Below are 25,792 nucleotides of genomic sequence, written 5' to 3' on the forward strand. Positions count from 1 at the left end.
ATAAATACATTCTCAGTGTAAAAGAAATAAGCCATTGGTATGTATATAGAATAAATCAGGAACATCTCCCAACTTACTTCCTAAACAGTTTGGAGGGTAACTTTTTAGTCCATTTCCATGCATTTTATAAATACAGAATAGACACATGTTCTCTCACATACAAGCTCTCCCTTAAGCAGAAATGGTATCAATCCCACAATCATTGTTCTGTAACTCATGTCTTTATGTTAAACAGTCTGTGTAAGGAGACACATCTCTTAATCCTTTCCTTCATGTCTCCTGGGTTTTGCCTCTTACTTTAGAAGTTCTTCCTGTACCCCACTGGTATTCCAATTTATTTTTAAAGTGGGGGCGTGAGTGTTCATCTGTGGTTGAATGGACTAGGCAGGCACTTAGAGAATGACAGCCTACTGGCCCAGAGGTGGGGCAAAGACAGTGGCTGTCTTGGCCAGGGCTCTGTGCCAATACCTCTTTGGTTTCTCAAAGGTGCTCCTTAGAGCCTCACCTCACCTCGGCCCCTCCCACTCCCTGCCCAGCCTTGTCTTCAGTTCTGGTCCTCACTCTCTTTGCTTTCCAGGGGACAGCAGTGTTTTCCAGGTAAGTGAAGGGGGCCCATGGAGGGTGAACAGGGACAGGTGCTTTCTAAAAATGCTTTTCCTTTTAGTATGTGAGAGGAGAGGGTCTGGGTCTGTATCTAGATGTGAGGGTGCAAGCAATTGAAGTGAGAAGCAACCTCCAATTTTATACTGATTCAGTTCAGAGAAGTCAGGGGAAGAACTGTTTCTGGTGCTTTGGAAACTTAATCAAGCACCAACATTTTGATAAACCATCAAAACTGCTCAATGATCTAAATCTCCTTTATCTTTAAGACCAAAAGAAAAAGAATGACAAAAGTCGATGAGAAGATGTGGTCAAATTTTGAACATTTAGTCACCAGTTTATATCAGTCAAATTGTTTTTTCTTCTTTCTACTTTCTACTGTCTTTCCCCCCAACCCTTACTGCTTTTTAGTCCTTCCTAGCACCTTAGGATGGACAGGGGAGACCAGGACTCTGACTGAGTGGTGGCTCAGTCAGATGAGCGTCTGACTTTGGCTCATGATCTCACAGTTTGTGGGTTCGGGCCCCGCGTTGGGCTCTGTGCTGACAGCTCAGAGTCTGGAGCCTGCTTCATGTTCTATGTCTCCCTTTCTCTCTGCCTCTTCCCCACTCACACTGTCTGTCTCTCAAAAATAAATAAACATTAAAAAATTTTTTTTGAAAGATGGACAGGGGAGAGAAAAAGAGATGGGATTCCATGTAATCAATTTTTCTACTACAATGGAGTCATATCTTATGTGAGGAGGTTAGTTTCCAAAGGGAGAACCTAAGGTCAAAATCAGGCGCAGTCAAAATTATCTTTCATAGATAGGTCCTTTGGTGGGCCATAGGTCCTTTGGTGGTCCTTTGGTGGGCCAGTTTTGTTTTGTTTTGTTTTGTTTTGTTTTGTTTTGTTTTGTTTGCCTGTGGCATTGAAACAGATATGTTTCTTCAACTGAGCACTAGAGAAAATAATTGATTTGCATTTGGGAACAGATGAATGGGAAGTAAGTACCTTTAAACTCTAGACTGATGTTCCATGGGGTGAAATCAGGACCAGCTACATAACTTGCAAGGTCCACTGCACAATGAAAATGCGGGCTCTTTATTGAAAAATTGTGAAGAATTTCAAGATGGTAGCAGCAGAGCATTAAACTAAGTATAGGGCTCTTCCAAGTGTAGAGCTTTGTGCATCGGCACAGTTTGTGACACCCAGGAAGCCAGCCCTGGGTAAAAAGCTTGGAACCTAATGTGAAGCTTGGAAACTGAGATCAACTCAGGAAGAGAAGCCTCACGACTCCCATGGAGAGAACAAGGGGCAAAATCACTGCCAGTGTTTAAATTATTCTGTCCTGCGCCCTGCACCCTGTCCTATCTGAGCACATATAGTTGAATTTACATGATGCTCAGTCAGCACAAGATGCAGAGCCACAATACAAGGTAAATGGTTGAGACGTTGCAAGTCCATATTAAAATTACATTTGGGGATTTTCTGATTTTTTTCAAGGACTCGCTATAATTTAAAACTCAGATTTAAGATGTGTAAAAAGAAAATGAGTATTTTTATGTCTCCATCCAGCAATAATTTTCATCAGCCCTTAGTCACGTGCCAAAGGCAACAGAACAGATTTAGACTATTGTGTAATTTGTAGGTGACAAACCAACTGCATTACTATGAACTTTCTAAGTTGTTCCAAAAGGAACGTTAGAAAGATCAGGTGTGAAAATAAAAAACGTAACTTACTAAAGAGGTTGCCTCTGACCTTTTTTTCCAGAAGGTCGTGAACATAATCTGAGCAAGGAGGATTTTATTCTATGACTGCCTGAACTCTCTGAGCAAGAATGTGAAACAAGGCTCATTTTGAAGGGAACTGCCTAATATTTTATAGTACTATATTTTTTCAAAGTGTCTTTTATGTGCCAGCCAGTATGAGGGCAGCTGGCCAGGTAATTGACCAAAAGGTTTCCAGAGAGCAAGTTATTTAATGTCAAAGCAGCAGTAGATTGTGCTTCCAGGATATTTCCTCTCTGAGCTTGGGTCTCTGATGTTACCCCGCCCTTTCTACCTTAAGGTTCTCACCCCAGCACATGCCGAAACTTGACTCACCTGCTTTGACAAAAAATTGCTTCCTTGTGGCTTTGAGAATTATGTATTTGAGCTTTAAAATAAGTGCCAAGCCTAGGGTCAGGCAGCTGGTCACCCAGGTAGACTGGACAACTTTCCTGACTCATGCTCACCTGCTCCAAGTTATGTAAAAACACAAAAACAACACTCATCAAGCACCTATCAAGCTAACAAAAGAAGCAAAACCACAATGCGTCATTGTCACAGTGCCCAAAAATTGGGAAAATGTTTTTGGTTAATCTATTGTGGAGTCTTTAGGTGGTGATGGCGGTTGTTGAGTAGCGGTTACTATTTGGCAAGAATAGAAATCAGAGGCTTCTGTCATCCTGACGGCTGATTCCAACAAACAATATAAAAATGAGCATGTTCACAAGAATGAATCTATGGGTGGCAACAGCATTCTCTCCTTAATCTCTTGGTTTGTATCAAGTTATATAATTTAGAAGAAGGGAGGAGAGAGTGGCATAAGGAGACACAAAAACAAGTTTATAGAGATCAGCCAAGTTTGTTCAGAGTGATTTGCCTAATAGTTTCAATAACTAACACTGACTAGACTTACTGTGTACAGCTCTACGCACTTCACATGCTTTATCTTGTTCCATCCTCACCACAACCGGATGAGATAGTTATCATTGTTATCCGTTGACCAAGATCTCACGGGTAGTTAAGTCAGAGCCAGGATTGAACCCAAAACAAGTCCATGTTGTAACACCAAATTATTCCATCTAGGATAACTGGCCTTTTTTTTTTTTTTTTTACATTTATTTGTTTATTTTTGACGGGGGAGGGGCGGAAGGGCAGACAGAGAGAGAGAGAATCCAATCGGTTTGTTTATTTTTGAGTGGGGAGGAGAAAGAGGGAGGAGGGGCAGAGAGAGAGAATCCCAAGCAGGCTCTTTGCTGTCAGCACAGAGCTGGTCCCTGGGTTCAATCTGGTGAGATCATGACCTGAGCCAAAATCAAGAGTCAGACGCTTAGCCGCTTAGCCCACTGAGCAGCCCAGGAGCCCCAAGGATAACTTTCTATCCTCCTTTAAAATGTTGCTTGTCTGGTTCAGTTTTGCCTCCACAATTCGGACATGATTTCAGCACGAAATTGAAATACTTCAGCCTATGCAAAATTCACTGCATGACACTATATCCCAAGCAATGCCAATATTCAGAAGACACAGTGGTTTTTATGGCTGCGGTTGGGGGAATGTTGTTTCTGTACATCCTGAAGCACACCCACAAGAACTAAACAGAGCCCACCCTGGGACTGTTTATTTACATTAACCCTTGTCGAACAGAGAGGTGCTACCAAGCACTCTAGAGGAAGTGAGATGCTTTATCTTTTGCGTGCACACGAAGTTTACGTCTTCAGAGAGCCTGGGTGGGTGTGACTCCCAAAAGCTAATCTTTCAGTCCAACCATATGCAAATCTGGGCCGGTGTTTATGTGGAGGTGCAGACACAAACGTAGGTGACACGGCTGGTTGCTGACGCGCGTGGGAGCGCACTTGCCCTGTTGTCTATTGGCTTGTGCTGTGCGGAAGGCGTGATGGTGGGCACCCAATCTGGATCGCCCCGTCTAGATGAGGGGTGTTCGAGAAGAAGTTCCACCCCGCGAGGGGTAGCTTGTACCATTATCCACGCAGGTGCGCCGGGGGGCCAAAACAGTCCTGCGCTTCACGGGAGGAACCACGAGTAGATCAGCGCGCAGCCTCGCCCCGCCCCAACACCCCGCTCCGCCCCGCCCCGGACTCCCCTTCCTAGGCCCCGCCCCCCAGCTCCCGACAGCCCCGCCTCCATCTCCGGGAGCTCCCAGTGGCACGGCTGCCCCAGTTCCGTAAACACTTTTCTCCCCGCCCCTAGCAGGTCCCCGGACTGCACCACTTGAAGCCCGTGGGGGGGGGCCCGTTTCCTCTGGCATGCAAAACACCGTCAATCCAAGCTCTTCTCGACCTCTTTCATGGGAACGTGAGGAAAAATGTTCGGTAGTAAATCAAATCTGTCAGAGCTCTGCTATCGGAGCCTGAAGTGACTTGGATTTCCCCCTCTCCCGTGGTCCGTCTTCCCCCTCTCGCCGGTTACACTGCTACGCCTAGGCTGACTCTTCGAAGTCCCTCCCGGCCCTTTAAATACCGCGTGGGGGGGAGGGGGGCGGGGAGGTTGGGGGTTGTTGGACTGGTGAGTGAGTTTTCGAGGTGTTTGAGCGGTGTTCGGTGAGGGGACACCCAGAGATCCTTGATCCAGGCTCACTCAGTCGCCTTTCTCCTCCGCCTGTCTCCGCGCCAGACCCGGTGCGTATCCATCCCGGGGGAGGGGGTCGCGGGTTCTGAGGTGCCGGACCCGGGTGGGTGGACGAGGACATCTCGCCACAGGGCAGCCGAGGGCCTCCCCCAACCCACCTCGGAACTCTGTCCTGGGACGCCGGTGCCAGGGGGCGTTAAAGTCCCGCTTCTTGCTCCCCCCATCTCCTTGTTTGACCTCAAACCGCCATCCCGCGTGGGAGCGGGGAGCGGGTACAGAGTGGCCGCGGCTAGTGTCAGGGTGGCCGCGGGCTTCGGACCCCGGAGGCTGCGGGGTCGCGGCCGCTTGGCCGCCGTTTACAACCTGCTGGATCCGTGCCAGCGACCGCGCTGCGAACAGCTTTCCACCCTCCGGGCCCCGGGAAGGTGCCCGCCTCGCCTGCGACCCCCTGCCCATCTGGGGTGGGCGAGCCGGGCCGCGGTGGGGGCTGGGCGCGGCTCGAAGCGTGTGTTTGGGGTTTGTTGCCGGGGTTTCCCAGGCACTCTGCTCGGCCTCCGCCGTCCCCTCCCCCAAGGGTTTGTTTTGACAGGAAGCGTGCTGCTGGAGGGGAGGGGGGGCTGGAGGATTGGCCTGGGGGTGTGCAGACTCCTGGGGCGTCCCTCTACGGTCAGTTGGGGGAAGAGGCGGGAGATGCCAGTCGGGCCCGGGCTCGAACCCCTGGCCTCTCGGGGATGGCTTGTGCTTCCCCAAACTGCTCCTCAGGGTGGCTCCACGGGGTGGGTGGACGGACAGCGCAGATTGGAGGTGGCACGTGGACGAGCATGGTTACGTGTTTTCGTTAGTATTTGGAAAAGCTGTTTCATTAAAGGAGCGATTTCACAATGATCTAAAGTTTCCTTTTAAAATGAAAGTATTCAAATGCAAAAATCTAGTCAACATAGCAGTGATTGACAAATTAGGGTAGAGATGTGGAAACAGGCGTCAACAGTGGTACCCAAATGACTGAAGTTTGGGAAATAATTATCTTAGGTGGTTGTTCTGTTACATTAACCTTGGGAAACCAGACAAGTTGTCCTTGTCCCCAGTGGGCCCCTCAGCCCCCAAGATCCCTATGGGCCCCATGGTCTCCAGCCCAGCCAGAGACCTTGCTCTTTGCTACCATAACCAGGTTATCGCTGTGGTTCCCACTTTAGGAGGCTCCGTGCCTGCCTTTTCCTCTTGCCTCCAGGGATTTCATCCATCATTCTGGCAGCCGGTGGAGGTTGCCTCACATGCAGTGGCCCAGGGCTGAAGATACCCAGTCACATGTGGAAGCAGCTTCAATGCCATTTTGTGAGGGGTTGGGGCCCCCAGAGGAGGAAGCACAGGTACTAAAACAAGCCAGCCAGGGGTGTGAGGAAAAGTGCTTCCAAGTGTGAAAAGTGCCTAGAAATCCTTCCCCCGATGCTGTAATGTTATGTGTTGCGTGAACATCTGTTTTCTTAGACAATGACTGGCTTGTTGGCTTTTATCTAGCTCTTTGTTGGCTCTAATTTGATGAAGACCAGCATTCTGTAGCTGAATGGAGCAGGAACCTATCTCTCAGCTCTGTGGTTTATGCCTTGCTGCATATGAATAACTTTTTAGCACTGCTGGCTGGGCCTGGTTCTAAAGCAGCGTTTTGCAGAAGATGGAGATGTTCCATACCATCTACAATTTTTTTTTTTTCCTTCAGAGCCCAGTCTTATTCCTCTGACTCCTTGCCCTTTACTACACATATGTGAATGCCTGTCTTTGCATTTGACCTTGATCTGGTCTTCAAGGATGACATCCACTAGATAGTTTGTGAAATTTCTCATTTACAACACCCAACCTTAGCTGGATGGTCTCCGTTCCTCATACAGGGCGCTGTTGGAAAATCTGTGTAGTTCACCTCAAAATGTTTTTGATACTAGTTGTAAGCAGTTAAGACTTCTGATGATATTTGAGTTTTAACTAGGGATTTTGCAGTGCTTAAAGAACGGCTCCCTGATAGAGGATTTTCCTTTACTCTAGTGGAGTGGTTGAGAATTGTTTTGGATAATAGACTCTTTCAGTGATGCCCTTCATGGTATAGCACTTTGAGCAGCCACCCCAGGGTAAGGTCAGCTCATTACCACATATGTAAGTGTCCACGTGGTGTTGGGTAGATCGATTTGGCAGACTGAGAATGGAAAGAATGAACAACACACTACATTTTGTCCAGCCATCCTAGAGTGGTAGAAAGCATGGGCTTTAGGGATCCATGGCCTCGATTAGAGTTGTGCCTCTGCCACTGCTGTGACCCCTAGAGCAAGTAATTTAACTTCTCTGAGCCTCAGGTTCTTATATATAAAATAGGGATAATAGCAATACCTTAGCTAGCAAGGTTATAATGAAGATTCAAGGAGATAAAACACTTAAAATGCTTATGGGGGCTGGGACATAATAAGCACACAATAGCTATTAGCTCTGATTGTTATTATTTGTTATCAATGAGCATTAAGAGAATGGAAAAACACGATGTAAACCTTGCTTTAAGCTCTGGAACTGTAAGTCTCTGCTGGTTTGAATTATTGGTGCCTGGAAAATGTGTTTGGAATTGGAAAGGGGAGACAGCCCTTCCTGTAAGCAGCTTAAAATTTAGTGGGGAGCCAGTTATGTAAACAGCAACTATAGTACTTTAAGTGACTGCGTAATGGGAATATGAGCAATGTGAGTGAGGCAGGAGAGAAGGAAAACCTAAGTGGTAATATGAATAGGAGTGTGGCCTAATTTGTTCACCAACGATATTCCTTGAGCTCCCTGTCTATCCCAGGAAGTGTTCCTAGCTCTAGTTGGCTGATTTAGATGGAGTGGGGATATCAGGGAAGGTCACTTTGAAGTTGTAACATTTAATTTCAAATCTGAATGACGACAAGGAGCCAATCACATGGAGATCCGGGAGAACATGCTGGGGGGGTGGGTGTGGGGGGCACGGGATGCGGAGAGACTCTAGCAGGTGCAAATGTTCCAGAATGGGGAGTTTGGCAGGTCTGAGGAACATGAAGAAAGCCATTGTGTCTGTGGCAGGAAGGGTTGGGGGAGAGTGATACGGGATGAGGTGGGTAGAGGCCGGATCACAGAGGAATATAAACCATTGCCAGGAAACTTCTTAAGAAAAGGGAAAGCACCTGGAGATGAGCTCTTAAAAGGGATGATTTATTTTGCCTCTTCTGAAGGGCTCTGGCCTATTTCCTGTTTTATTCTCTAGGCACTGTTCAAGAAGGACATTGGGACAAGTCTGTCTAGAAGAGCTTTTGTAATAGAGTGGTATCTAAGCTATCCCAGCGGTGGGAACAATCAAAATCTAAAAACTGCAGGAGCCCAAACTGTTCTGAATTAGACTTGAAGTTTTGGTTTAGTACTTCTCTTTTAATTTTCTGCTTGGAAATAATTTCAGACTCACAGAAAAAGTTGTAAGGACTGTACAAAGAACTCCCTATCGTCTACCTTTTGCTCATAATCACCTGTTAACATGTTGCTGCAGTGCTTTATTGTTTTCTCTTTTTCTCTCTCGTTAAATTAGTTGAGAGAAAGTTGCAAACATCATGGCCTTTAATTCCTAAATATATAATCACAGTACATGTATCAACTTTAGTAAATTAACATTGTTACACAGACAGTAGGTTCAGGTATTGTTACCTGCTGTCATTTGGCCCAGTAATAGCATTTTTTTCCCCTCTGGTACAGGATCCAGTCTGGGATCATCTGTTACACTCAATTGTCAAGTCTCTTTTCATCCGGAACATGTCCTCAGCCTTTCTTTGTTTTTATGACATTGACATGTTTGGAAATCATAATCTCTTCTAGTGGTAATAAAATAATAGTTGGCTGTCAAGCACTTACTAGGAGCTCAAGTACTTGACAGACTATTTCAGTTCATCTTCACAACAATTCTACGAGGCAGATGTATTAATATCCCCACTTTGCAAATGGCAAACCGGAGTTCCCTCTCTCCAGTCAGTAAATATCAAGCATCAGGATCAAGAACCCAGACCACCTGACTCCAGAGCCGGTGTTCTTGCCTCTTGGACGTGGACATTTGCGTTGTCACTGGTGGATCTTTATAATCCTGAACCCATGCAGGACCATTTGCAGATGAGTCTGCTACAAAAAGGAAATAAAGAAGTGAAGTTGGTAGTGTGGACACAGGCTAAGGAATCAACCCATTTCGCCTCCATCTGTGGTGGGACATAGGACTATCCCCTTCAGGTTCTTGCACCCATTTCCCTCCTCTCTAACATGTCAGTGATCATATTGCCATTCATTCAACAATAAATGTTTAAGTGTCTGCTGCATCCCAGTCATTGGTCTTGGAAGGAATTCCATAATATTGAATTTATTATTATTAAATGAAGAACAGTGCAATGAAAAATGTGATTATTCTCCTTGATGGTGACCCACTGTAGTATTGGAGGCTGTGCTTGGAGTTATACGCTGCTTTCACCTTTGACTTTACCTTTGGCCAGTAAGTAAATCCTGCAGGTAGGATGAGATGTGGTGGTTCTGAAAAGCTGTGTGGTTTGCTTGTAATTCCCAGTGGTGAAGTTTAAGTAGATCTAAGTTTGTCGGTATGAGAAGCATTACCTCTCTTAAAGAAATAGACTGGTTTTATTATCACTGTTGTAAGAATCCAAAATAGTTTTTAAAGCAGTCTAATTACCCTCAAGGCCTTTTGAGTCAAGTAGCTTTGTCCCCAGATGACTTATATGGAAACCCGAGACCAAGAAAAGTAAGAACAGATGTGAAGGAACTTGCAGAAGACCATTTACACTGGGATGGGCCATTTGCTTTTAGCTTTTGTATTTCAGACAAGCGCAAAAGTTCTGTCCTGGGTTAACTAGCAGTGTTATTTTATCATCATGGGATAAAACAGTTCTCCCCTCTAGAGTAGTTTTTAATGCCTGAAATGATGATGATAGTAACAAGAAAAAATGCAAATAATACTAATAATAGTCATCATCTGTATCCAGTTTTCTCTGTGCCAGCCACTGTTCCAAGCACTCTACATATACTGACTAAATGAAGTCTCACACTTGCCCTATGCATTAGGTGTTATTAGTATGCCTTAAGAAAACAGCAGTTTCCTTATAGAATAATAATGGGCATTTGGGCTTCAAAGAAAAGCTTCTCCTTGGATGCACTAAAGCCCATTTGTGCTGTGGAGCCTTCTGCCAACCAAACAAGAGTTTCTAAACATTTTGAAGCTTTTATTTTATGTTTTCTGTTGCATCCCCTGTGCCAGAAACTCTACTTCCAGTGAATTGTTGGAAGGAAGCATAGTTGCACATTAAGTATGTCTGCTGTAAGCACATTTAATGTCTCAGAACTTCTAGTGAAGCCTCATGGAACTCTGGGTTTATAGCATTTTAGCAATTCCTAGTTGAAAGGGACCTTATAGCCAGCCCAACCTGCTCAGAAAAATGAGGTGAAGAGAGCCGATGTGATGTGCATAAAGTCACACAGCAAATTAATGACAGACCCAAGCCTCAGACTCTAGACTTATAACTCCTAGCCTACATCTTTTTATTTTTGAACCTTTGTACTTTGCTGCCTTGTTAAACACAATTAAGGAACCTACAAAGTGTGCTGTTCGGCTGGAGTAGAAAAATGAAATGGACAGTTATAACTATTAACCTAGTTCATAAATTCCAATGGATGAAAGCTTTTATTCACCTTTACTTGGAAAAACAGCCAAAGTGAAGGAAAATTAAGAGCAGAGCATACAGAGCACAGTTGTTATAGTGGAATGACTGCAAAAAATAATAAGATGGAAACCAAGTTTAAGATAAATAAGAGCGTGGCCAGGACCAGGAAATATTGAGTCTTACACCTAATAAAGAAAGTTTAGGTGGTAGGTTCCCTGCTCCAGTGCTTGAACTTTCACAGTACAAGGCCTGCAAGTGTGTGATATCAGTTTGCGAATGTTCTGGTTGAAGCTGTACCAAATGGGATTCAATGATTCCGATTCAGCTGACACCAAGTGAATACTTGTCACGTACTTGACACTGGCGATGGACGAGACACAGTCCCTGCCTTCTTAAGGAGAGTCAGAAGTAGCCATGGGAGGAAAATGACTGTACAAGGGACTCAGCTCTGTCGTGGAGATATGGGACATGTGTTGCAGATGTACAAAGAAGAGTGCCTGTCATTCACTCTGGCCAGAGGGTAAAGGCTTCCTGAGGAAGGTAGCATTTTCAAGAAATGCCATCAGTGAGACATAAAATGTTGGCAGAGAGAGAGAGAGAGAAATCTAGAGGGAAGGGCAAGTATTCCATTTAGGATTGGGGTTTGGTGGCAGTGGAAGAGTTAGGGCAGATCCCTTTCTTCTGTCCTCTATTCCCTTCCCCCCAGCAGATGGGAATTAAAGCTCAAATAGAAATGGGGCGCCTGGGTGGTTGGTCAGGCATCTGACTTCTGCTCAGGTTATGGTCTCACAGTTTGTGAGCTCGAGCCCTGCATTGGGTTCTCCACTCTCAGCACAGACCCTGCTTTGGATCCTTTCTCCTTCTCTGTCTGCTCTCTCTCTCTCTCTCTCTCTCTCTCTCCTCTCCGTCAAAAATAAACATTAAAAAAACAAAAAAAACTCAAGTAGAATCTAGCTTGCCTGTGGTAAAGGAGGTTATTTCCCCACTGGAGTTGCAAGGGTCCAGGTTATCTTATAGCCTGTGTTCGTGGTAGTTGGCGTTGGGACCCTAGGATAAGGCAACTATCTCTACATGGTAGCTTCCTGGCAGTTTCACTCAACTCCTGGCACAGTCAGCCTCCAATTAGCACTTTTCTGTTTGTGAAAATGATGGGCCGAGCAAGGGCACACTTTTACAACTGGCAGGGCTGAAGAAAGTTGTTTAAGGGAGGCCAGGGGCAAATGCCCTTGGGCATTTGACCTTTTAATAAGTGCCTCTCAGGTTCATCCTTGTCTCTGTTACCACACACGGGATAAAAAAATGACACCATGTCTCTACAAAGGCTAGATTCCCCCATAGTCCCATGCGGCCTCTCCTTGTGCTTCAGCAATGCCTTGTTTCCCATTTTCTCATGTTCTGGCCTCTGCCACACACAGTTGTAGGTGACTGGACTTCAGAGACAGAGGAGTAGGACCCTGTCTCTTTCATTCACTGTTACCTTTCCCTGTGCTGCTACACAGTGAGCACTCAATATATATAAGGAATCATTTGAAGAAACTGCTCAGGATTTCCAGACATACTGTGTGCAGCCGTGGTTTCAAGTTCTTGCAGCTTTCAAAGCTCTGTATACCTCATTGCCTGGGCTGGTTCAGATTTAAAGAGACTCAGTGAATCCTTACTATCATTACTGTCTATTCAGGATTTGAGGTGCCTTCCTCCTCGGGCCCAAGTTTCCTCTCTGTTTCAGCTAACGCCACACATATCAGAGCCAGTGCCTGCTGGGCTTTAGTTGAGCCTCCTGGGCTTAGGCCGGGTATCCCATGTGCCCAGGATCCCCTTTCTAGAGGGTGACTGGGCCCAAGTGCCCTGCCTTTTGTCTGGGAGCCAATCTGATGTTCCAGAACAGCACTGGATGTAGATAGAGTGAAGGGACTGGTTTTACGGCATGGTAAGTCCCCTTGTCCCGAAGTCTGTTCCACCGACCTGTGAATCAGGATCTTTGATGCCTGTTTGTTCATGGGGTGGTAGTGGGTCCGTAGTTGGCTGTCAAATGCAGACCCAGGGTCAGGCTTTAGTCTTTATATGATGGCAGTCCATGGGAAAATGGAGAACGTGCAGACTTGCCAGCCAGAGATTTTAATTAGTCTTCTCCCTTCCCCAAGGGGCTGATAAGGAACCAAAGAGGCTGATTTCAAAACTATTTTATTTAAAACAAAGCCAAAGGAACAGTAAGAATAGCTAAAATTTGAGTGCCATGCTAAGTACTTTATTAAGATTAATCCTATTTAATCTTCAAGACTGAACCCTATAAATTCAGTCTTGTTTTACTCATGAGGTAGGTGGGTAAGTAAGTGACTTTCCCAAGGGCACATGGCAAAAGACAGCACCAGCTTCTAACCTAGGTGGTCTGTCCCCAGTGCCCCATCCTCTCATACTCTTAACTTGCCATGTTTTAGCAACCCAGGAAGAGAGAGATTGTGTGTCTTCTGTACACTTTTAAGGGATCTGTTATTGCTGAGAGCTGCTCCTCATTCACACTGCGTATGTCCTGAGTAAGTTCCCACTCAGGGCTATGGGGTCTCTTTTCTGGAAGGCAGTCTTGGTGGCCTGGCCGGGCTGCTATGGGAAAGGAGAGGTTATCTTCTGGGGCCTTTCCAACACTGTGACACATGTGGGCAAAGCCGTCTATGTTGGAAGAAGCATCCGTGATGCTAGTGGAAGCCCCACAGAGTGTTGACACAGGGTCTGTTTGTCTATGCAGGTGTTATCCCACACTCGCGTGACACAAAATGCCCTTCAATGGTGAGAAGCAATGTGTGGGTGAAGATCAGCCAAGCGATTCAGACTCTTCCCGGTTTTCCGAAAGCATGGCTTCCCTCAGTGATTCTGAGTGCTCCAGGCAGAGTTTTACGAGCGACTCTTCCAGCAAATCCAGCTCTCCTGCTTGTAAGCTGACGGGGAGCAGGGGCTAGGGGTGGCCGAAGGGAGGAGGTGGTTCTAGACATGTGTGCTGGATTTTAAAACTCCTAAATGAATGAGAGCAAAGTATAGACTCCCCCGGTTTCTAGATGTACCATAATAGCACTGCAAAGGCAGAAGTAAGTAGCCACTAACGTTTACCACCTAACCATTTTTATTTTCATTACAGTCTCTGATATGCTTTGCTTTGGCTATAAATCAGGTCCATAAACCCCACCTGTCTTTTCTCTTAAGCAGTGGAAAGCCACTCCCTCTTGAGATCACTTCTTGGACACATTCAAGGATAAATTCAAATTGGTCTTCTCTAATCAGTGCCGATTTAAATGAAAGGAAACTTGCCCCAATTCAAGGGTCAGGCAGGAAGTGAAATAATCTAAAGGGTTTCCTACTGATTGCAAAAACTGTTGTGCAAATCACCCCAGAAAAGTAGCCACGAGGAGAATTACTACACTAGGGGCGTAAGAAAGAGTTCAAAAAGTGGCCACAGTGCAGGAGACGTCTTTTTCCCCTTTTGTGTGTGACAGCTCTAAAGGTGTGTAAAGCCAGCGTTTTTTCTTTTTCTTCTTTAGCTTTTTTTTTTTTTTTTTTTTTTTTTTATTTTTGAGACAGAGAGAGACAGAGCATGAACGGGGGAGGGTCAGAGAGAGGGAGACACAGAATCTGAAACAGGCTCCAGGCTCTGAGCCGTCAGCACAGAGCCCGACGCGGGGCTCGAACTCACTGACCGTGAGATCGTGACCTGAGCCGAAGTCGGCCGCTCAACCGACTGAGCCACCCAGGCGCCCCTCTTCTTTAGCTTTTTAATTGACATCTTGTATAGGAAATGTAACATCTTAAAAGACAAAGCAAATGCAGAAAGAAACAACAACATAATCAAATGCCCACTTCAAAAAGTTTGTTCATTTGTGTTTAAATTTGTGCAATCTCATTTTTAAAACATGTGGAAAGTACACGAGTGTAGAGAAAAGATTTTGCCTATATCACCCAAAAGCGACAGCTGGCAGCACTTTGTCACATTCATTTTTCACATTGACACATGTGTATATGTAGGTGTAGACTGTTTTCACTTAGAATTATAATTAAAACGTTTACCTATGAGGATATACTTTTAAAACATTTAGGGGTGCCTGGGTGGCTCAGTTAGTTAAGTGTCTGACTCTTGATCTCTGCTCAGGTCATGATCTCATGGTTCATGGGGATGAGCCCCATGTCGGGTTCCACATTGAGCTTGGAGACTGCTTAAGATTCTCTCCCTCTGTCCCTCTCTTCTGCTCACTCTCTCTCTCTAAAATAAAAAAAAATTTTTTTTTAATTAAAAAAATGTAAATTACTTCATCAAATGACTATATAATAAATTTATTTAATCATTGATTTATCATTGGACATTTAGTTAATTTCCTTTTTTTTTTTTTTTTTGGCTGTTACAAATAGTGCTTTATGGTACATAAAGCCTTTCCAGGAATTCCTTTGGATACAATTGGATTATTGGACCCCAGAGTACAGACATTTTTGAGAAGAATCTTAATGAGCCAGAGAATTGGGAAAAGAATTAACTAGCAGTCACCCAGCTTTCTGTGCTTTTTGTCATTTTTTATATTATATATATGGGGTTGATGCCTCCAACAGGGTACCTAGGCATCTTGACAAGGGACTTTGCTAATTCCACATATCACCATTTTTTCCTCTTCTTCCCCCTCCTCTTCCTCATGGTCTTCCTCTTCTTCCTCCTTCTCCTCTTCTTTTATAAATTATTTTAGGTAGCAGTATATTGCCAGTCAGTATTGTTTTTTGAGGAAATGATTTTTAAGTAATTGAAGCTAAGAGTTCCAATAGTGATTTTTATTTTTTTATTTTTTTTTTTTAATTTTTTTTTTCAACGTTTATTTATTTTTGGGACAGAGAGAGACAGAGCATGAACGGGGGAGGGGCAGAGAGAGAGGGAGACACAGAATCGGAAACAGGCTCCAGGCTCTGAGCCATCAGCCCAGAGCCCGACGCGGGGCTCGAACTCACGGACCGCGAGATCGTGACCTGGCTGAAGTCGGACGCTCAACCGACTGCGCCACCCAGGCGCCCCTCCAATAGTGATTTTTAAAAGACATGACTTATTAGAACAATTTTCTAGAATAATCTTTAGAAATAATCAGAATAATTATTTATTTACTACTTCTGACTGAAAACTAGATTATCCAGTTTGCCAGATTAATTTTATTTTAATCATCTACATTTATTAAGTTCTTACTATGTTCTTCTTTACTAATCACCTCAAGACAGCCCTATGAGGAGATATGTTATACCTAGTGAAGTCGAATGATAACAACCAATTGGTAAAAATTGGAGCCAAACCCAAGCATTATGCTATACCACCTATACTTTTAGAAGTTATAGTTTTAAGAAATCAGTTATTTCATTTTGAATGTGCTTAAATTAATGAGTTATGAATTACAGAATAAAAGTAGTCTTATCAAGTTCCTGCAGAGTACGTGTAATAAATGCAGATATCAATAGATACTAAAATATAGGGTGATTTAATAAAAGAAAGGTAACTTATAATAGCTTCTATTGATAAGATAGTCTCTAAAACACTTGAGAATTTTTTTATCAATAGAGTAACTGAAACTATCAAAGGAGTCCTTAAATTTTTGAAGTCTTAAGTAGTAAGTAAGCAGAGGAATCTACCCAATTTAGTATGTATTCTTCTTACTTGTAAAACCCTGCATGTGTATGTTGGGATAACTTACACTCTGTCTGCATTCGGAGGCTTCACTGGATGACAACTTTTCCGTGACATGAACTGGATTTTGTTTTTCTTTCAGCAACAAGCCCTCCCAGGGTAGTAACATTTGACGAAGTAATGGCTGCAGCAAGGAACTTATCAAACATGACACTTGCTCATGAAATTGCTGTAAATGAGAACTTTCAATTGAAACAAGATGCCCTCCCTGAGAACAGGTAACCCGGAGGCATTTGTGTGTGTAAACTGAGCTGCAGATTCTCACACATACACACACACACATACACACACGTTCACACTGATTCCTAGAAGTCTTGTAAATATCCACTGAGAGTAAACATTGGTTAGTTCTCTAACACGGTCTTATACTTGTTTTCAAAACCCTCCTCTAGGGTACATGTTACCCATAATTTTAGAACTCAGTGTGTATGTCACTTTCTGTGGAAAGCGTTTCCTGACACTCCTGAGCATACCAGACCACATTAAATCCCCTTCCTAAGGACTCCTGTTGCCCCTTCTGCCTCCCTTTGTTAATAAGTCTTTATGTTCAGTGTCTGTCTCTCCCATGTGACCAAAACACCGTAATGGAAGGACTGTGTCTATATCATTTGGGGCTCTATCCCCATTGCCTAGCAGAATGCCTGACATACAGTACGTGCTCAAGAAATGTTTGCAGATTGACTTATTAAAAACTGATATTCAGGTTGTAAAAGATAAATCAATGTAGCTGAGCTGCCGAAGTGCTAAGAACAGATGATCCAGAAGCGTCTGGTGATAGGAATCACAACTACATGGGCACCCCTGGTTAACCTCAGTCCCTGCCCCCTCCCCAAAACCCAGGGACCTTTAGTTAGAGCCACACCCTATATCCTACCTCAACCTCTCTGACTTTGTTGGCTCATAAATCCCCTGGGACAGAGAAGAGAAAAGGCTTGAGGCCATAACTACAGGTAAGTCATCTTTAGAGGCAAAGTTAGCTCATGAATAATGGCATTAAATCTTCAACCTCACAGTATCATTTATAAATCCAGAGGCATTCCTTCTATCCGTTAAGACAACATGTAATATTTGATTCTGTTTAGAGGTTTTATGCTCATTTGTTTTAAAGCAGGAAAAATAGGAAACATAACAACTTTCCTTCTTTAAAATCCAGATTGTAGTCCTCCTGCTCCTGAGGACATTATTCATAATAATCACTAATATTTTTTAAGATTACTGGCCAAAATAGGTATATCTGTTTGGTTTTCTATGGTAATTGCATTTCACCACTATCCTTCATACCACTCTACTGCTACACCCCTAGGCCAGGCCACCGTCATTGTCTGACCTCTCCTCTTTCAGTCCTAATTGGTTGCCCTGTCTCCGTCCTTAGCCCCCCATAGTCCATCCTCTCCATTCACACGGTAGCCAGAGTGATCATTCTGAAGGGTTAATCAGAGAAGGTCATTTCTTTGCTTAAAATCCTTCAGTGGTTTTCTATTACACTTAGAATAAGAAACCCAAACTTCTACAAACCCATATGTTTGGCAGAAAGTATGGCAGCAAGGCTCCACTTCCTGACCACGTCTTTTACTCCTGTCCCTCCTGCCTGCTGCACTTCTGCCAAACTGGCTTCCTTGCTGACCTCGGAGTATACTGGCTTGATCCTGTCCCAGGAACTTTGTCCTTCTTCTTCCTTCTTTTTTAATGTTGTTCCCCTAGATTTGCACTGGCTGCTTTTTTTCTCCTCATTCAAGTCTGAACTGAAAAGTCACTGTGCTAGAGAAGTGTTCTTCAACCTCCCGGTGAAGGCAGCACCCTCTCCATCACTGTGTACCATACCGTCTTATTCTGTCTTCCTCATGGTTCTGAAATTGCCTTATTCATTTTTAATGTGTTTTGTTTTTGTCTTTCTGTCCCTGCTAACAGATAAGCTTTTTGAGAACAGACAACTTTCTTTTTTACTACAGTAACCGCAGCACCCAAAACAGGGCCTGGCACATATTGGATGTCATATAAACATTTATTGACTGACTAATAAAAATGAATGCTTGAAGTTTACAGTGTGGGAGTATTTGTGCTTTAAATTCAAAAGCTGTGAATACAGGCCATAGCAAAAGCAGTTGAGGATCAGGCAGACTCTGGATTTGAATCCTGGCTCTGCTGAGACCATTTCTGAGCCTCACGTTCCCCAAGGACGTGATGGGGACTAAAACGCTTCAAATGCGTGCTCATGGGCATCCGAGCGCCTGGACCATAAGGATTTTGATACTCTGGGAAATAGGAATACCTCTCTCCTTCCTTTTCTGCCTTAGCTGGAAAATGTGAGCAAGGAAAGCAAAATGCAAACTTAGGACAACTAACTTTATTTAAAAATAAAATAGCATGTTATGAGCTGTTGATTTTTCAGATGGCTTTTTACAAATGGCCAAGTTGTTACCTTTTAAAATGTGGCTGACTTGGGGCGCCTGGGTGGCGCAGTCGGTTAAGCGTCCGACTTCAGCCAGGTCACGATCTCGCGGTCCGTGAGTTCGAGCCCCGCGTCGGGCTCTGGGCTGATGGCTCAGAGCCTGGAGCCTGTTTCTGATTCTGTGTCTCCCTCTCTCTCTGCCCCTCCCCCGTTCATGCTCTGTCTCTCTCTGTCCCAAAAATAAATAAACGTTGAAAAAAAAAATTTTTTTAAATGTGGCTGACTCTCATATTCTACTAAATATTGTCTTTGGGGGAAAAGACTTGGCAAAATATGTCTGATTTCTGATACCTAGCAAGAATGCTTGTAAATGATTTGATTGATCTCATTCCCCTCCCCCCCCACCCCATCATCCTCCAGAAAATTAAAAAGCTAAAAAATATCTTTCAGCCTTTAGGAAACCTTACATTTAAACTCTGATGTCCCTGCAGGAGCTATAAAGTTATAGCTCTTCCTTGGTCGATCCATTCAAGCCACGTACGTAAGGCTGGTAAAGTCAAGAGTGAAAGTCCATCCCAGCAGTGTTTGCCTTTCTCATTGTTCTGAAGTTGCTCAGGAGGGTCAACACTAGAAATAGCATTTATGCTGAGTAAATCTAGTCAGGAAACTAGAATAAGTTTTAACATTTAAAGTTGCTGAGTAGAATATAGCATTTGCAGTTATGGAAGCAATTTTAACTCACACTCCTCAGAAAGCTGATTTTAATGTCTCATAGCATTATTGTATGTTTAGCTATTTGTACTCTAAAAAGGAAAAATAAGGACATGTGCATAACTATGAAGTTATTAATTCATTTATCATGCCTTCATCAAACACTCACTGTATGCCAGGTACCGTGCTAGGTACAGTACCGTGCTAGGTACTTAGAAGAAGTTACGGCCTCTGCCTGGGAGAGATGTGTGCCCTGTAGAGAATGGAGACACCTAAGTAAGTACAGTGCAGGGAAATATGTGATTTTCCTAAAACTGTTGCCAAATGGTGTAGGAGTTCAGTAGGGATGTGTATTTAAATGTGCACCTATTTTAGTGCAGTGACATAAGGGGTGAGGCAAAGTGGCCACCTATTCTATTGTGAGCTCTTCCTGGGAAGGTTCCTATTCCAGCAGTGTGGTCTGGCTAACTTTAAATGGGACATCTAAGCTGCGGTTGGCAGCCTGTCCCATGCATGTCTCCTTGGGGCCAACCTGTTCTATTCCGTGCAATGAAACTTTAGCTGTTGAGGAAAGAGCAACTTTTCCATATCTCAGACCAAAAATCTAGAACACGTCTAAAGATCCAAAGAGCAGCTGGATTAAGGCATCTCCTTAAGGTACAATTTTAAGAACTTACTGAAAGCTGTAGCAAGAAGGCATTTTTAAAGTCGAGGGGAAACTCCTAGGACAGGATATTAAATGACACAAGTGTATACTATACCTATAGATTATTCTCAACTATATAAAAACATGCATTGAACAAGGGAAATATGTCAAAAGATTAAAATGAGATTATGGGCCATTTTTATTCTCTGGGGTTTTTTTTCTTAATTTTGTAAGATTTCTACAATGAGCACATTTCTTTCATAATCAGGAAAAATAGTGCTTATTTTTAAAAACAATTCATTTCCTTCCTGTAGCTTGGCCAGTCGAGTGAAGCACATTGTCCACCAGGCCTTCTGGGACGTCTTGCAGTCAGAACTGAATGCCGAGCCTCCGGAGTATGAACATGCCATCAAACTGTTTGAAGAAATCAGAGAGGCAAGTTGATGTTGTCTGTATTAATTAGTAATTCTTTTCCCTGAAGACTGTTTTTGCATCCTTCAAAGGGTGCTGGGGATTCTTTTTGGAAAACTGAGTAAGTCCGGTCACTGGAAGGGTGTTTTCCGAAGTGCACTTCCCGGGGCGGGGTGGAGGCAAGGGAACTCCGGCGGTGGAAGGAGCGAGCGCAGGGTGACGCTTAGCACACAGAGGGGTTGGTCACAGCAAGTCAAGAGCACAGACTCAGGAGCTAGAAACCTGGTTTAGCAATGGGTTTAGCAACAGCTTTCCGATCCTTCAGTCTTAGCGTTCTGAGAATTGTAAGAATTAAATGATAGGGCGGAGTTTTAGTGAACATTCACGAAGCCCTTGCTCTATACCATACGCTAGATTATTCATTTATCGTTACCATAATGCTGTGAGGTAGTTACCACTGTTACTCTTACTGAATAAAAGGGAGCTGAGTTCCCTCACTTGCCCACGGTTACCCAGCTTTGAGGGATGGAGAGGGATTGGAACTGAAGTGCTCGGGCTCAGAGCCCGTCCTCCTAACCATGTGCTGTGTGTGTAAGCACAGTGTCTGCTGTGTGGTGAATACTCAGGATAGGTTGCCTAAGGAATATATAATAAATATCTTATACGTAAAATATACTAACGTAGCCCATGGGGTGTTTCCATCTGCTCTTCTTTAATTTTTTTTTAATGTTTATTTATTTTTGAGAGAGAGAGAGGCAGAGTGCGAGTAGGAGAGGGGCAGAGAGAGAGGGAGGCACAGAATCCGAAGCAGACTCCAGGCTCCAGGTTCCGAGCTGTCAGCACAGAGCCTGATGCAGGGCTCGAACCCACGAGCCGTGAGAGTGAGATCATAACCTGAGCCGAAGTTGGACACTTAAGCAAGTGAGCCACCCAGGCGCCCCTCATTTGCTCTTTTTTAAAGGGTTCTTTGGAGCCATGATCTGCAACTTATTCCTTCCTTACGTGGCTTATTTGTAAACTTTTTGAAGTTATTTCAGTAATACTGCTTCCTTGCCAGTTGCTCTCATTCTGGTAGTTTCAGTAACTTCCCATGAGTAGTGGCAAGTTGGAGGGGGGCTTTAATGCAGAAGGTAGAACTTGCTTTTTAGATTTGAGACACTGGAGTGCTCCTGTGACCCACCACCAGTCAGTGTAGACTTCTGTGGCACCCAGGGCATTAAAATATGGACAAGGAGCTTGGTCTTCTAGACACTGAAATAAAAAATGACAACCCTTATTCACGTAAGAATGCCGGTAACTTTTCTTTCCTTTCCCTGTGTAGATTCTCCTTTCTTTTCTGACTCCTGGCGGCAACCGGCTTCGCAACCAGATATGTGAAGTTTTAGACACAGACCTAATCAGGCAGCAGGCTGAGCACAGTGCTGTTGACATCCAAGGCCTGGCCAACTATGTCATCAGTATCATGGGAAAGCTCTGTGCTCCTGTGCGAGATGACGACATCAGAGAGCTGAAGGCTACCAACGACATCGTGGAGGTGCTGAGGTTAGCACTTTCCCTGCTTGCATTTTCTTTCTTTTTGTTTGTTTGTTTGTTTATTTTTGAGAGAGCGAGCACAGGACAGGGAGAGAGAGGGGGACACAGAGAATCCAAAGCAGGCTCCAGGCTCTGAGCTATCAACGCAGAGCCCAACCCAGGGCTTGAACCCACAAACTGTGAGATCATGTCCTGAGCCTAAGTCAGACGCTTAACCGATTGAGCCAGACAGGTGCTCACAGCTTGCATTTTCTGAGAGTACCTTTCAGTTCATTCAAAAGGGAAGTGTGGGAATTGAGGAACACAGAATAATTTCTGGTCTTCCAAAGGAATCCTTGACCCTAGAAGAAACCAGAGAAGCAAGGAGCAAGTCAGTCATTTGCCCTGAACATAGAATTTCCAGATAGAATGACCTAACAAAGTTGTTAGTTGGTGTGTGGGGGGCCCTGGAGATGCAGTGAGGAAAAAGACAGATACAGTCTCTGACCAGGGAGTTTACAGTCCAATGGGAAAACAGACCTCGGACAAGGAATTGCAATTGTGGTAAGTGCTATGGGAGGGGATGTACAGGGGATTAACAGTGCTTCTAGCAGAGGGACCTAATCCAGTCAAGGATCTAGGAAGAGGTCTTTATGAGTTAGGGTAATGGTAGCTGCTATGACACATAACCCCTGAACTCTTGGTGATTTAACCAGTATAAGTTTCTCATGTCACAGTCTGAAGCAGGAGTTCTTGGTCAGGCAGCTTTCCACATGTTATTTGGTGACCCAGGTTCCTTCTATCCTTGATCCCACTGTTGCCCAAGGCCCTTGGAGTCCTGTACATTCAGCTAGTGAATGGGAAAGGGATCGGGGAAGGCATACCCAGTGTTCAACCTCTTCAGCCCAGAAGAGACAGATTCCACTGACTGTAACCAGTCCTGTGGTCCCACCTAGTTTGAAGGAGGCCTGGGAAACGTGGTTGCTGTCTGGAAATACATTTTCCTAGCCACAAATATACACTGTGGAAAAAGAGCACAGACCTTTGGTGGTCACCTAACCATTTCTGCCACTGCTTCCCCGAGGAAATGAGGTATACTTTAAAATTGTAAGGGTCTAATTCTGGCTGTATAAACAATAACTTCTTTGTGATCCCAGAGGAAAGACGAGTCTATAATAGTTTTCACCAATGAGAGGAACTCCCCCCACCCCCCCCTTTTTTTTTTTTTTTTTTTTTGTGAATACAGCCACGTTGAAAATTAAGTTTTATGTAATAGTATGGGAAAGGTAGGAGGAGGAAACTGGTATGCATAGAGCAGGTAACTTACATTACTAACTGGGGCAAGTCGATAACCTCTCAAAGTCATACTTTACTCCATTGGTGAAATGGGCTGTATGTGCCCGTAGAGTTGTGTTCAGCTCTGGCATACAGTGACTCTTCAGTTGCAGAATCCATGCTCTGAGTTACCTTATTACCCACATGTGGTATCACATCTGTGGTCTTCATCTTGGTCATCTATCGAGCACCTACTGGGGACCACTGTTCCCTCCATGATGCGTTCATAACCTCATCGACTCTCTACAACATCCCTCCAAGACTGATCTTGTCTCTTCTTGCACAGATGAGGAAACTTGCACGGAGAGATTGAGTAACTTATGCCTGGCCACAGAGCTGGTCAGTTGCAATGTTGCATTTGAGCCCAGGCGTGCCCAATTCGAAACTGAAGTATTTTTCCCCTGTGCCTTACTTCCCTGTCCTTTTTCTTCTTTTCTCCCCACCCCACCCACGTTCCCTTAGGAGGAAAAACCAAGTACACTATGTACAGACTCCTTAAAAGTTTAGGGCTTTCCAGTGAAAATTCCTTCTTGAATCTTTGTCTCATTGTTAAGACTCATTGCTTATGCTTTCTACTGTCTACCAATTCACTGCTGGGTGTAATGGATCAGCTGGAGGTATTGTATTTGCTAAAGCAAATACTCTTGAGATCTGTGAAGAATAAATTTGGGATGCATGTGTAATGCCTTCTATGAAAAGTGACCTTGCCAATGGCAGTTGGAATTTCAAAACCATTTGGGGGATGTTTATATTTTCCAGCCTGTAAAATAGATTGCAGTTAATGAATTTCAGCTTAATTTCTTACTCACCTCTTTAACTATTTTCACTCTAAAATTTTTAGACAAATATTTCATGTCCTGGACCTCATGAAAATGGACATGGTCAATTTTACAATTAGGAGTCTTAGACCACATCTTCAACGCCAGTTGGTGGATTATGAGAGAACCAAGTTCCAAGAAATTTTAGAAGAAACTCCAAGTAAGTACAATATAATGTGTATATGTTGAAACTAAGTGGAAATATGATGCGTTATATTTTGGTATCTTAAGGAGTGTCACTAAAGAATTTTGACTTTTCTGTTAAACATTTTTGTAACTTCTAAAATCGACATCACAAATTTATAGCTGTTTGCTGTGTCTCAAGCACTATTCATTTCTTCATGTATTAAAAAATATATATGTATTGAGCACTTGCTGTGCCCCAGATACTAGGATTGCTGTGGATCCCAGTTGCTGTGGATACCGCAGTGAACAAAACAATGTCATGACCCCTGGGGAGCTGACATTTTAGTAGGCATGACAGACAAACAAATAAGCATGTATTGTCAGATGTGTTAAGTGCTATGAAGAAAAGTAGGAAAAAGGGCAGATAGCAATGGGGCAGGAGTGAGGGAGGTGGTGTTTTTTAAGACAAGGTAGACTGAGATGAGAAGACCTCTCTAAGAAGGAATGTTTGAGCAGAGTTTGCAAAGGGAGGAGGAAGGGGCATATGAAGACGTGAGAAAAGAACATTCCAGCCAGAGGGAGCTGCAGGTACGAAGGCGCTGAGACAGAAGCATGTGTGTGAAGTTGGACAGACACACCACAGATAGTGTGGCTGGAGTAGAGCAGGCAGGGAGAGAGTGGGCAGAGACGAGTCCAAGAGGTAGACAAAGGCAGGTCATACAGAACCTTGCTAGGAAATGAGAGCTTAGAGTTTATTCCAAGTGTTGACAGGAAGTCATTGGAGAGTTTTGTGCAGGGGAGCAACATGTGATTTGCATTTTTAAAGGCCGCCCTGGCTCCCGGGTAGAGAGAGAATAGATGGCACGGGAGCAGAGAGGGAAACAGGGGCACCATGTAGGCGGTATTGTGGCTGCATGTGCAAGAAATAATGGTTCACCTGGCAGTGGTGGAAGTAGTTAGATGGGGTCAGATTCTGGATGTGTTTTGAAAGTTGAACAAGACGATTTGCTGGAAGTTGGATGAGGAGAAAGGAGAGGAGGTGATGATGCTAAGGTTTTCGCGTGAGCAGTAGGGTGAACAGTGATGGTTGTTAGTGGGGTGGGCAACTAGGGGAGGGCAGGTAAGGAGATGGTATGGGATCGGGGTTCAGGTTCACGTATATGAACCTTGAGATCTTACATGGCATCAACATGGGCATGTCAGGTAGGTGTTTGGATATAAAGGACTAGAGTTCAGGGGAATGGTGGGTACTAGGGATATACATTCAGGACTCACCAGTATATTTGTGATAGATCAAGCCACAAAACTGAATAATAGTTAACATGAATAAAATGCTTTCTATATGCCAAGCACTTTACCTGTATTAACTAATTTGATCTTTGTGACAACTTCAGGAAATTACCCCCCATTTTATAGATGAGGAAACTGAGACACAGAGAGGTTAGATCACTTGCCTCCATAACACAACTTGTAAGTTATGGAGCTGGGACTCACCCAGGTGGTCTGTGTGCACTGTTCATACTCTTATCCACA

The 25,792-nt window shown here is 44.1% G+C and overlaps 1 protein-coding gene across 2 annotated transcripts in view; it reads left to right on the forward strand.

The window, feature by feature from the left end:
* Positions 1-4,837: 4,837 nt before the first annotated feature.
* TCP11L2 (t-complex 11 like 2) overlaps positions 4,838-25,792 on the forward strand; it is a 41,559-nt gene continuing 20,604 nt past the window's right edge. Inside the window, exons 1-6 of one of the 2 annotated variants that reach the window (XM_030320437.2) lie at positions 4,838-4,982; positions 13,360-13,544; positions 16,394-16,529; positions 20,372-20,492; positions 21,790-22,010; positions 24,157-24,293. In XM_030320437.2, the coding sequence (XP_030176297.1) occupies positions 13,388-13,544; positions 16,394-16,529; positions 20,372-20,492; positions 21,790-22,010; positions 24,157-24,293 (772 nt within the window). In that variant the 5' untranslated portion in view covers positions 4,838-4,982; positions 13,360-13,387. The remainder of the gene's footprint in view (positions 4,983-13,359; positions 13,545-16,393; positions 16,530-20,371; positions 20,493-21,789; positions 22,011-24,156; positions 24,294-25,792) is intronic. The other variant, XM_030320438.1, reaches the window with a different exon arrangement.

Source organism: Lynx canadensis, chromosome B4 (genome assembly GCF_007474595.2).
Source record: "Lynx canadensis isolate LIC74 chromosome B4, mLynCan4.pri.v2, whole genome shotgun sequence".
NCBI lineage: Eukaryota > Metazoa > Chordata > Mammalia > Carnivora > Felidae > Lynx > Lynx canadensis.